Source organism: Myxocyprinus asiaticus, chromosome 44, assembly GCF_019703515.2.
Source record: "Myxocyprinus asiaticus isolate MX2 ecotype Aquarium Trade chromosome 44, UBuf_Myxa_2, whole genome shotgun sequence".
NCBI classification, from domain to species: domain Eukaryota; kingdom Metazoa; phylum Chordata; class Actinopteri; order Cypriniformes; family Catostomidae; genus Myxocyprinus; species Myxocyprinus asiaticus.
The window spans coordinates 11,945,812-11,958,495 of NC_059387.1; the positions used below are offsets into that span (position 1 = coordinate 11,945,812).

The 12,684-nt window shown below is 35.8% G+C and overlaps 1 protein-coding gene across 6 annotated transcripts in view; it reads right to left on the reverse strand.

Annotated features, from left to right (window-relative positions):
* LOC127434716 (E3 ubiquitin-protein ligase HECW1-like) overlaps positions 1 to 12,684 on the reverse strand; it is a 129,180-nt gene that overhangs the window by 14,671 nt on the left and 101,825 nt on the right. For 5 of the 6 annotated variants that reach the window (XM_051687635.1, XM_051687630.1, XM_051687636.1 and 2 more), the window contains 6 exons: positions 11,721 to 11,855; positions 11,506 to 11,611; positions 11,148 to 11,244; positions 10,402 to 10,485; positions 2,434 to 2,540; positions 600 to 714 (listed from right to left, as the gene is read on the reverse strand). In XM_051687635.1, coding sequence (XP_051543595.1) covers positions 600 to 714; positions 2,434 to 2,540; positions 10,402 to 10,485; positions 11,148 to 11,244; positions 11,506 to 11,611; positions 11,721 to 11,855 — 644 coding nt within the window. The remainder of the gene's footprint in view (positions 1 to 599; positions 715 to 2,433; positions 2,541 to 10,401; positions 10,486 to 11,147; positions 11,245 to 11,505; positions 11,612 to 11,720; positions 11,856 to 12,684) is intronic. The other variant, XM_051687634.1, reaches the window with a different exon arrangement.

Here is a 12,684-nt window from a genome sequence, read left to right on the forward strand (position 1 = left end):
ATATGTACATTTTTCCTATACTTGCAAATAATGGAAAAAATGTATTAATTTATCTTGAAATTAACTTTAAGCAAGATTAATAAATGTTGTAAAAGTATTGGGTTACACTTTATTTTACAGTTTCATTGTTACAGTGTAATTACACAAGTAAGTACTGAGTAATATTAATTAACAACATGTACTTTCTATAGGTTTATGGTTAGGTTTTGGTTTAGGGTTAGTTGCTTGTAATTATGCATAATTTGCTGTTATTACTACAGTCATTACATGTAATATGTGTAACTAGGACACTAATGTTAACCATACAACCTTAGTGTAAAATGTTAGCAAGTAGTAGAGCATGGTGCTAGAAACAAGGTCACGGGTTCGATTCCAGGAAGCAAAAATGTATATCTTAAATGTGCTTTAACTAAAAGCATCTTTCAGATAAATATTTTTTTCCATGCATGATATAAAAAAAAATAAAAAATAAAAAAAAGGAATACATTCATCTCTCTCTTTGTGTCTCTCTCAGTCACATCCTAAAAATAAAAATAAAAAATAAAAATAAATAATAATAATAATAATAAAAACATACACAAATGCAAAGGCACACTTACTTAATTTTTCCTGGCCCCTGGCCATAGCCTTTTGCCTCCAGCTTCCTGTAAAAATTGCGAAGTTTCGCTTCAAAATCTCGGCGGTATGGAGCAGGCGCTCTAGCCCTCTGCAAGCCTGTCAAAATACAAACACATTGTACCATTGCTAACATTGCATCTAAATGCATTTTTACACGTCTGATTGCCTATTTTTCAGGTGACCACTTGAAAACAACAAAGAAAGTGGAGCAGGCTTTGTCAGCATCACACGGTGAAATAATTTAATTTATAAATTCTCATCAACATTCCAATGCTCAACAAACCCCAGCTATCACAAGCATACCATACAGGCTCATTAAACTAGTGCTAGAATGTTGTGCAGCACAGTGGGATGTTACTGCTGGGAAATTAAGTCACCCAAAGTCACCTCTCACAGGTACTATAAGTGTATATTATGAAAGACAATGAAAGAACAGTCCTTTCAAGAGGAATGGCCAAGAGCCGCTGTGATTTGGCCTGATTGCAACCACAACTACGTGGCAACAACCAATAGTGTGGCTTGCGAAGAACTGATGTAGAGAATGATTACTCTTGCCTTGTTAAGGAAAGGGCTTTGCTGTGTTTTGGCATGCAGTGCTACACACAAGAGACTGGCTTGTGTTTCCATATAAATTTAAAAGGGCTTTCAGAAGACAGCCTGAGAAGGTAGAATGTGGAAGGCTGGAATTGAGAAAGTAAATAAGCAATGGTTTATTAGATATTAAAGGTGCTGCAAGCGATTTTAGCATTCTGAAGCTTTCACGTGACTGAGCCGTTGAATTAGCCACGCCCCCTCATTCCAAAACTCCACCCTCCAAAGATAATTTTGCTAAAGTAAAAGGGCAGCATTGTTTGTTCTTGTGGCTGTCATATTCAACAGTGGCACAATAGCGCCCTCAACTGACAAACACTATGAATCATAGCCTCAACGATTCGCTTCAAATACAACACTATAAGAACAAGCAAAATTATTGACGGGTGAAAAGCGTCAATGTCCTTGGTCCACGGACACATTTTGTATTTGCTGTTTACAAAGTCTACAGCTGTCACAGAGACTGATGAGATATCACAGGACACTTATTTCATTAAAATCTTTAAGAGAGTAGGAACATTTTTTGCATACTTTTCCATGAAAAAATCGCTTACATCATCTTTAAGATAATAATCTGGTAATAAAAGTCAGTTTGCTGGCATCTGGCCAAGGTCTTTAGCATGTAAAATGGTTGTCTGCTGTCTGGTCTTAATACTGCCTTTAGTTTCTATCCTCATACACGAAACTGTTCGGCCTAAACAATTTCGCAATTATATAAATCCTAGTAACTATAGCTTGATGAAAGCTTTTAAAAAACCATGTCCATCATATCCAGAACAGAGCCATTAATTTAAACTGTCTGCTTCTACGGTGAGCTTTCTCTTTCAAGTCTACTGTCATGACGGAGCAACCGTTTAAAGAAAATCTTGTTGAGCACCCTAACTTACCTTGATAAAAAAACATCCGGTTTTATGGCACAACATTTTGAAGGTAGCTCTATCACCCCTTTGAGTACTGAGGCTTGTTACCATCACAGTAACAATAGAACGCATGTTTAATATGTTCAACCGGACCACGTGTTGGCAATGTGGTGCCCTAGTGCTCTTGTCTGTGTTAATGTATTCTTCTGGTCCAGGAACATGTATTAAGGAAGTAAACAAGGTACATTTGTTTTTCATGATGACATGAACTAAATTGATGATGCATACAATTGTTTTTTTTGTGTGTTTTTTTTAACAGTAAGTGAAAAAGTAAGTTCAAATTATTGTAGAGATCTGGTCATACCAGGTGAGCTCTGTGGTGAGGAGCCAGGAGAACAGCGTGGAGAGAAGCTGAGGCCGGGGTGGAAGGAGTGAGATGGAATAAAAGACATGATCTCCTCCTCAAACAGACTGCATGACAGAGAACAATAATATTACAACACTTACAAAAAAACATTTATTTATTCATTTGTTTGTGTTTTATTGTGTTATGTGTTGTGTGGTGCAGAGCTGGTAACCTGAAAGTTGCTGGTCAAACCCCATTGAGCTACCTATCACCATTGTTTCCTTTCATCAGGTACATTATCCCATGTTGCTCCAGGTCACCATAAATGTGCTCAGTGCCGGTCCTCCCTATACGCAATATATGCAAGTTGCGTAGGGCCCCCGATCCGCCAGGGCGCCCCCACACTGTCAAAGACGTTAAAAGCAGCCAAGTACTGGTATGTGGCTATACAAACAGCAAAGCTCCTTGATGCAAACATAACCATAACGGTAAAAGGGGGATTAGGGGGATATTATAATTATTATATTTAATTAATATTGTTTTCCGATTTCGGACATGTGCCAGCTAACGAGATACGTAACATGTAGATAGGCATTTTGACTACTGTTAGCTACTACATGTCATAAGCTGAAAAATGAGAAAAATGCACCAGGATAGTGAAATAATACCATCACTTTGCACTGTTACTGTGTTAGGCCATTATAAATGATGTTGTTTTTGTTTTTTGTGGGGTTTTTTTGTATGCCTTCTGGAACAATTCTCAAGTTCATCAGTTAGTCCAGCATTACCAGTGCTGACCCTGGTAATGTAGAGCCAACAAGTGCCCTGCCAACTGACCCAGCAGACTGGCCTTATGTTCCTTTTACTTTTATTTATTAAAATTTGGCACCTTATATATCATTGGATTATTGCCACTATAAAAAGTAATAAATACTAATGTTCCTTAAAATTAACTGTTTCAAATGAAGTGTTTACTACGAAACTGCTCTGTAAGACGGGCTCAATGGGTGGGGGGATCGTTTTGGGGGTTACGGACACACGGATGGGGGGCCCCCAGACAAAGCCTTGCTCAAGGCCCCCAAAAGGCTAGGACCGGCACTAAATGTGCATAAAGTATCTGCTAAATAACAACTACTTTAACCACTACTTTATTACTCTAAATAACTACTACTTTATGAAAAACGAAATACTGTAGAAACAGGCAAAAACATGAAACGTTTTACTTGTTACATTAAAAGGAATATTTCACCCCAAAATGAAACTTCTGTCATAATTTACTCTCAAACCGCTCCAAACCCCTATGGCATTCTTTCTTCCATGAAACAAAGGATTTTATTTTTGTATTTTTGCCATATAATGAAAGTGAATATTGACCATAAAACCACAGTAAAAATAGTCAGTGCGGCTAGTGAAATCAAATCATTGATCAAGTAGGGCTGGGCGATAAAATGTTCTTGGTATTTATCCAAAAACAAACAAACAAAAAAAATTATATCAATGATAAACTTTTGAGTAATTTGAGATATTTAGCCTATGTTCTACATCTAGACCAGGGGTGTGTCAATATCAGTCACAAGACAACCACTGGTCGATCTTGATAAAATCTTAAAGTCCTCACTTCTAAGCCGCACACTGACAGGCGGCTTATGTGTGTGTGCTTTACATGCGCATGCTCCAAGAGCACTTGCGCTAATGTAGACATGCCTAAATAGTCAAATACACGTCAACATTTCTTTGTGAGGTAGACTTAGTGAGGTATTAATGTAAAAACATTGTTGTAGTATCAAAATTGGTCTAGAGAATCATCAAAATTTCCTACCGACTGCTGAAATTTTGGAATGGTGACTATGCATGTCTTGTGCAGACTGAAGACTGAACACAACAGCAAATCCGACATCAACACCATTGCTGTTGATATATGTACTTTTTAGTTAAAGGGATAGTTCACCTAAAAATGAAAATTCTCTCTTTATTTACTCACCCTCATGATATCCCAGGTGTGTATGACTTTCTTTCTTCACCAGAACACATTTGAAGAAAAATAGAAACATATCTCAGCTCAGTAGGTCCTTAAAATGCAAGTAAATGGATATTTCTCTTCTGAAGCTCCAAAAATCACAAACAGTCAGCATAAACGTCATCGATACGACTCCAGCGGTTAAATTAATGTCTTCTAAAGCGATATGATCACTTTTGGTGCGAAAAAAAGATCAATATTTAAGAACTTTTTAACTATAAATCATTGCTTCCGGTAAGCTTCATGAGAGGGTGGAGTCCAAGCAGTCTCTCGTGTGACGTATTCACGTTGCCATGATACAGACATAATCTCATGTTCTCCACTCGGTTGAGACATCCAGGATAAGCATACAAATGCACCATTGTGAGTAAAGAAACAGATAAGGACAGTTCTAAACCAAAACCAACCAAGTTACTGTACAGCGTTCCTCCTCCTCACTTGTAAACAGCGCTGCTATTCTGGCTGTGACACACATGCGCCAGTTCTTGTGTTTCAAATGCAAAATGTGATTACGTCACATGCGTACCGTGGCTGACTGGAAGCATGATTTAGAGTAAAAAAAAAAGTACTTAAATATGTATCTTTTTCACACCAAAACCATCGTATTGCTTTAGAAGACATTAATTTAACAGCTGGAGTCGTATATATCAGTGTTTCTCAACCTTTTTTCTGCCACGGCACACTTTTTACAACTAAAACATTCTACGGCACACCACTATCCCACATAGGCTAACCATCGTCAATATTTTCCCTTTTCAAGAAACTTGTCCATGTTTTCTGTCCATCTTAGTAGCGTGTTTACTTGTAATGTTTGAAATTCGACTATGCAAAAAAAACAAAAAAAAACAAGTCACATAGGTAGGCTACGCTGTGAGGACACAGGTGGCAAGAGCGCTAAATGGGTAATGAAAAAACAACAAATTTGCTTCCTTTCTAATTTGTAGATTTGTTCTTGCAATGCCACAACAAATTACAGGGATGCAAACTCATGAGGGGCAAAAAAGGTAAGACAATCACTGGTCCACGGACATTTTTTTTTTTTTTTTAAAGAATAAGCTAAAAGCACCAATTCCAGCTATTTTAGTGATTCAAGTTTATTCAAGTTTACAAAAAATAAAGTTTCAAAATAAAATCTGTTTCACAAATTTGTTCAATTTTATTAACTGATTAGTTCAGTGACCCCTTCTGGAAATGTCACTAGGTGGCAACAAATGAGCATCTTATGTGCTATGAGTGAGTCAGTGAATCATTTTGATTCGTTCATGACCGAAATCTACCAAGAGACTTTATATTGTTTAAGCATTAAAAGAACAAAGCAGATCTATTGTCTTCCTTCAGTGTGAGCATTATTTTTCATCAAAAAGACAACAATAATAGTCTAATATTAGTGAGTTTCAATAACGTCCTTGCCTTCTCCTTTATTAAAACTTGCAAATCTACTGACTTCAGTATAAGAATTATAAACACAAAGCAGATGTACGGTATCATTTTCCTACAGTAGCATATTTAAACTGCTGAGCATGACTTTTATCTGAAAAGACCACAATAATAGACAAATAATAATAATGTTCTTTCATCATTGTAAAGCACATTTCACATGAGTTGAGTCGAGGCGTCAACGCTCCGTTCAAAGCCAGCGTCAAGCGCCGCATTGCCCTCAACATGACAAGAGTTACAGAAAGCGTCACAGAGTGGCGATTTTACGAGTTTGCCACGTAAAAAAGCGGGAGGTGTGCACAATAAATGTTGAAAACATGTATTTGGAAGAGAGAATAAAAGCTTGCAGTTGTTTTGATAGCAGAAAGTAATAAAAGGACTTGTTTATGTTTAGGTCTTAGTGTTTTCTTGGTGAATTTAAATGAGTTCAATAACTGTAGTCTCTGATATTCGTAAACAATAAGGTCATATTTAATTAAAAGAAATTATGAGACATTCAATGTTTTTAAATATTTCTTGTTGCTTAGTACTCTCAAAGATATTATTGGTGAAGCAAAAACGTGTGTGAAAAACACTTTGGTGTAAAGTGGCGTCACTTCATAGACTGCAATGTATTCTGCAGCGCTGACGCGAGTCATGTGAAAGACCCTTAACGCGTATAAATATCAGTCACTTTTGCACATTAATCATTGCTCTTCACAATCACAAAAGTGACCGATTATGGTTTCAAAATGGCGAATTTCTCTGAAAGGTGAGGAGCTTGGATCCCTGAAAAAAAATTTTTTTCATGCATTTATTTATTTTGTGGAATTTGATAATGTTCCACGGCACACCTGACAATCTTTCTGCGGCACAGTGGTTGGGAAACACTGGTATAGATGATGTTTATGCTGACTATCTGTGATTTTTGGAGCTTCAAAAGAGAAATCTCCATTCACTTGCATTTTAAGGACCTACTGAGCTGAGATATTTTTCTATTTTTCTTCAAATGTGTTCTGGTGAAGAAAGAAAGTCATACACACCTGGGATATCATGAGGGTGAGTAAATAATGAGAGAATTTTCACTTTTGGGTGAACTATTCCTTTAAGCGTTTTTTCATGATCCATAGCGCTGTCACGTCCGCTAATGACTTTTAGGCTACAGCAATTACATCATGCACAGGTTATGTAGTTGACACGCATCAGGCCAAAATCAGGAAGAAGAACATTGTCAGAAATGTAAAAATAAATGAGCATGAAGAGAGTCAAATGTCTGCTGAAAACAGTGAAATTGTTTCGAAAAGAAGTCACACACCTTATGATGAAATCCTTAACTTAGTATACTTCGTGAACTTTAAATGAAAAGATAGCTTACCTTGTGGAAAGTTACACTCACATTCATTCTTGAGGTCTCACAATCATATGGAATGCATTTCCATCCCCATTAATGGTATTAAATGTATATCCTGATTAATACTGTTATTGAACAACTTGAAAAAAAATATTGCTATAATAATTTTGGCCATATCGCCCAGTCTTATGATCAACTCCTGTAAATGGCACACAAATCAAATATGATGACCCCTCAGTAACTTCAACCTCATTGGTTCTTGGGTGTCTTATGAACAAATATCATAAATCGTGATGAAAAAACAAATGAGGTTTGATGTAACTGATGTGCTATTGATGTGATACAAAACCAATGAGGTTTGATGTGCTATTGATATTTGTGCGTTTTTAACTGGAGTTGATCAACAATTTAAATCGATTTTGCGAGTGAAAAACATCTTTTATTTTGGACTGTTCATCACACAAATTGTTCATAAACCTTCAGAAGACTTAGTGCACAAGAAAATAGTGCATGAGTCACATCAACTACATTAACTGTGATTATCTGGTGTTTTCTTTTTGTTTTTTTTTTCACTTATGGAGCTTGACAGCCCAGAGTCAATATTCACTTTCATTATAGATGAAAGTTCTGTTTAAAAAAAGTTAACAAACAAACACTCAGCTCTGGCACTTCGGGGCTCTTTTGACAAACCAGATAGAGGGCGCTTTAGTCAAATTGAGCTGAGAATGGCCAAGAAGTGCTGTTTGTGTTTGAACCCCCCCCCCCCCCCCCAATTTCCTACAGATGACCTGTTGCATTACCCACAAAATCATACAAAATCATACTTGTTGGTTTTGTCAACATTTTTAAAATGAACCTACACACTGTCTATTTCTTTATTGTAAACAATAGATATACATTTGTAACAACTTTATATTGATATTAAAAAAACATTGTTACATTATATAATGTTTAAAAGACTATTATCATCACAATATCATTATATCCACCAATGAAATCTGCTGCGCAAAAGAACCTGGAAGAGCAGTTGCCTGCTGTGTGACGTCAGTAATTTCATCTATATGGTAAAAGATGGCTTTTTTTCCCTTTTGAGTTCCATGTAAGAAAGAAAGGGTATGAAGCAGCATTTGTGGTGAAACACGGGTTTAAAGAGACATAAGTGTGAGAAAAGAAGTGCAGTGAAAGAGTATTTGCCCCCATCCTGATTTCTTCAGTTTTTACTAAATGGTTTTAGATCTTTAAATGAGGTATAACATAAAACAAAGGCAACCTGAGTAAACACAAAATACAGTTTTCAAATATATATGTTTTTTCTTTTTTTTTATTGAAGCAAAAAAGTTATCAAACATCTATATCACCCATGTGAAAAACTAACTGCCCCCTAAAACTTAATAGCTGTTTGTGGCATCTTTAGCAGCAACAATTGCAACCAAAAGCTTTTGATAACTGGAGATCAGTCTTTCACAACGCTGTGGTGGAAATTTTGCACACTCTTCTTTGCCGAACTGCTTTAGTTCAGCCACATTGGAGGGTTTTCCAGCATCAACTGCCCGTTTAAGGTCCTGCCACAGCATCTCCATCGGGTTCAAGTCAGGACTATGACTAGGCCACTCCAAAACTTTAATTTTGCTTCTTTTGAGCCATTCAGAGGTGGATTACTCCTATGCTTTGGATCATTGTCTTGCTGCATAATCCAGTTGCGCTTGAGCTTCAACTCACGGACTGATGACCGGACGTTCTCCTTTAGGATTTTCTGGTCCTGAAGCAGCAAAGCATCCCCACACCATCACACTACCACCACCATGCTTGACTGTAGGTATGATATTCTTTTTGTGGAATTCTGTGTTTGATTTATGCCAGATGTAATGGGACACCTGTCTTCCAAACAGTTCCACTTACAACTCATCAGTCCATAGAACATTCTCCCAAAAGTTTTGAGGATCATCAAGGTGTGTTTTGGCAAAATTCAGACAAGCCTTAATGTTCTTCTGGGTTAGCAGTGGTTTTCACCTCACCACTCTTCCATGGATGGCATTTTTGGCCAGTGTCTTTCTGATAGTGGAGTCATGAACAGTGACCTTTATTGATGCCAGAGAGGCCTGCAGTTCTTTGGACATTGTCCTTGGCTTTTTTGTGACTTCCTGGATGAGTCGTCACTGTGCACTTGGAGGAATTTTGGAAGGTCGGCCACTTCTGGGAAGGTTCACTACTGTGCCAAATTTTTTCATTTGGAGATAATGGCTCTCACTGTGGTTCTTTGGAGTCCCACAGCCTTTCAAATGGCTTTGTAACCCTTCCCAGACTGCTTTCAATCACCTTTTTCCTTATCATTTCTGGAATTGACCTTGGCATAGTGTGCTATTGGGTGACACCTTTTAGCCAACTTCATGCTGCTGAAAAAGTTCTATTTAGGTGTTGATTTGACTGAATAAGGCTGGCAGTAATCAGATCTGTTTGTGTATAGTCCAGCTGAACCCCATTATGAATGCAGTTTCATAGATTTGAGGATTTAGTAACTATAAAACAATATAAAACAATACTTTTTCACACAGGCCCAGTTGGTATTGGTTAACTGTTTTGCTTCAATAAATAACATTATCATTTAAAACTGTATTTTATGTTTACTCAGATTGCCTTTGTTTTATGTTAGATTTTGTTTGAATTTTTGAAACAATTTAGTATGAGATATACACAAAAACAGAAGAAATCAGGACTTTTTACTTTTTCACAGCACTACAGTTTACTATTTCACCCAAAAATAAAAAAAGTCTTTATTTAAATTATTATAGTGGCATTTTTTTTCTTTTTCAAGATAAATGAAAACATTTAGCTTAGCCTGTTTTTTTAGTTAATTTATTGTGGCTGTTTGTATCTAGTATACAAAAATGTATTATGTTTTTGGAGATAATGTCTATTTAATTAAGCCAATTATTTGTTATATATCTGTATCATAAGTCCTGCATGCTGCTTCATGTGAGTGAGACATAAGTCAAAGTGGCTTTGTTTGAGGAGTAATCCGACTGCCAAGACACTGCCAAAATGAGTGATGACTGTGTTCCAAGACACTGACATATTATGCCTGTCAAGTCTGGTTAGTGGTTGTGGTTTGCAAAACTACAACATGAAGCATTGAACTCACTCACGCAAATTTCTCCTAAAACTTTGTTCTGTTAGGGATGAGGGTTAGGATTAGGGTTAGTACCTTAATAGCATAACCACGTCTGCGTCACAAGACAGCTTTTCAACACCTTGTAGACCCTCACTCCTGATGTAATGGATTTTCTCCCTGGCAGGAAACATGGATGGAGACCACCAAATGCATTTAAACATTCATGCAATATCATGTTTCGACTTTTGCTTTCTATCGTGAGTGTCTGCTGAAAGGTCTAATCTCAGGGCATGCTTATTGTTTTTTAATGAAACAATAATGCACTTCACCTTGTTGAATGGAATTATAACAGGCTGCATTGAGGAATTCCATTAAGATAATGATCAGCTTGCTACATTAGTGAAATAGAGCCTGTCTAAATGCATGAGTTAATGTATATACAAAGTTAAATACTGAGTAACTGTCAAAAAACTTTGCTCTTTTAAGTGCATTTGATGCATTTATATTGTGTAAGACTGTAACTTTACCCTTTCTATAACTCACTCAGAGACTTTATGTCAATACTATATAGGAATAACACCACAGTACAATGCACAGTGTATGGGAGACACAAGATTTTGGATATATTCAGGGGTCACAGTAAATTTAGATTTTTGAGGATTCTTTTTTGCACCAATTTCCCCGGAAATGATGATTATGTTCTCTGATGGGATGGAAATGCTGCTTTATTTATCTGTTGACTGTTTCTGAGTATAACCTATTCAATATCACAAAAATGCTTGAGACACTGTTACGCTCAGTCATGATCATGTGAATATGACCATGTGTGATCGTCTCACCTGAGTGTGTGATTCCTGGCTAGACCGGGCTGCCGTTCCTGCAGCACATCCAGTATGTTTGGTTGACGGAGGAAAGCCACAATCTTGTCATTGTAAGCTGAGCATGAAGAAGAAAAAAAAAAGTCAAAAAGGAGAATCCTAATGATTTCAGGAGATCTCATATGAATTAGTGAAACTGGGTTGAAACCATACAAACAACTGCATTTACTTGCATTTAAGGCCAGCATCACATAGTGATTTAGTGTGAATATAAAGTATGATTATTCCCTCTCTAATAATGTATTTCCTTAGGTTGTCTGTCTGACATTTTGGTCACAATCACCATCAAGTGAAAGTTGTCATGTCTCTGTTAACTAACCTAGAGGCACTGAATCAGGCTGGCATTGACTTCTGACAGCAGCTACTAGACTGTGTCCAGGTCTATTCACAAGTGATGCTCCTCTGTTGCGGGACACCTCTGATGCCTGAGATAACACAACCCACATCATCATCATAATGTGATTGATCATACATGACCATAATCTGAAAGCTTTAAATCTATTGTCATATATGTGAGTGCTTGTCTGTTTGTACCTCTCCTGCACTATAACTGCGCAGTCTTTGTAAGTGTTGTCTGTGTGTGAGATGATTAGGCAGCCGGCCATTCTGAAGGGGAATTCTGGGGTCAATGAAGGTTGTTGCACGACTGTTATGGTCCACAAAGAACGACTACCAAAGCAAAATAACACAAACAACATGTCAGTAAACATGCTGATATTGACCAAATCTTAACACAACTGAATCTTTCAGTAAATACTGAAATAGATTTCAAAGTCTTTCAGGCTCTATAAATTAGTGTTAATTAATTGTATAATGTATATTTATATATGTATAATGTATTTTAATGTAATGTATTTTTTGATGCAATTAAAATATGTATGTATATGGACATTTTTGAATTAATTTATTACATCATAAATGTGTTAATTAATAGAATTTTCTTTATTAAAATATGCATGTATGAACAATATTTTTATTTTATTTTAATATATTATATAAATCAATGCTATAAATATCAGTTACTATATGCTTCATCAATTAATGCTAATAAAATGATTTATGTTTTATACATTTGTTTATTAATATGTACAGTATGTACTTACAAATGTATGGGTATTGACATTTTTTTTATTTAAATATATTATGTAAGTCATTAATATAAAAATCAATTACAGGTTAAATAAATTACTGTTAATTTATTTTATTTTATTTTAATGAAAAATTAAGTATGCATGTAATTAAAAATATGTATGCATATGGAAAGTATTTTTTTTTTAAATATTAATATAGTACATCAAATCAATTATATTAAAATAAAATTATAGGGTTCATAAATGAGTGTTTAATGAGTATTTATTTTTAATTAAATATGCACGTAATTAGTATTTGTATATGTATGGACAAATATTTTCCATAAATAACATATTCCACAAATAAATTATTATTAATACTACTACTAATACTACTACTACTACTACTAATACTACTACTACTAATA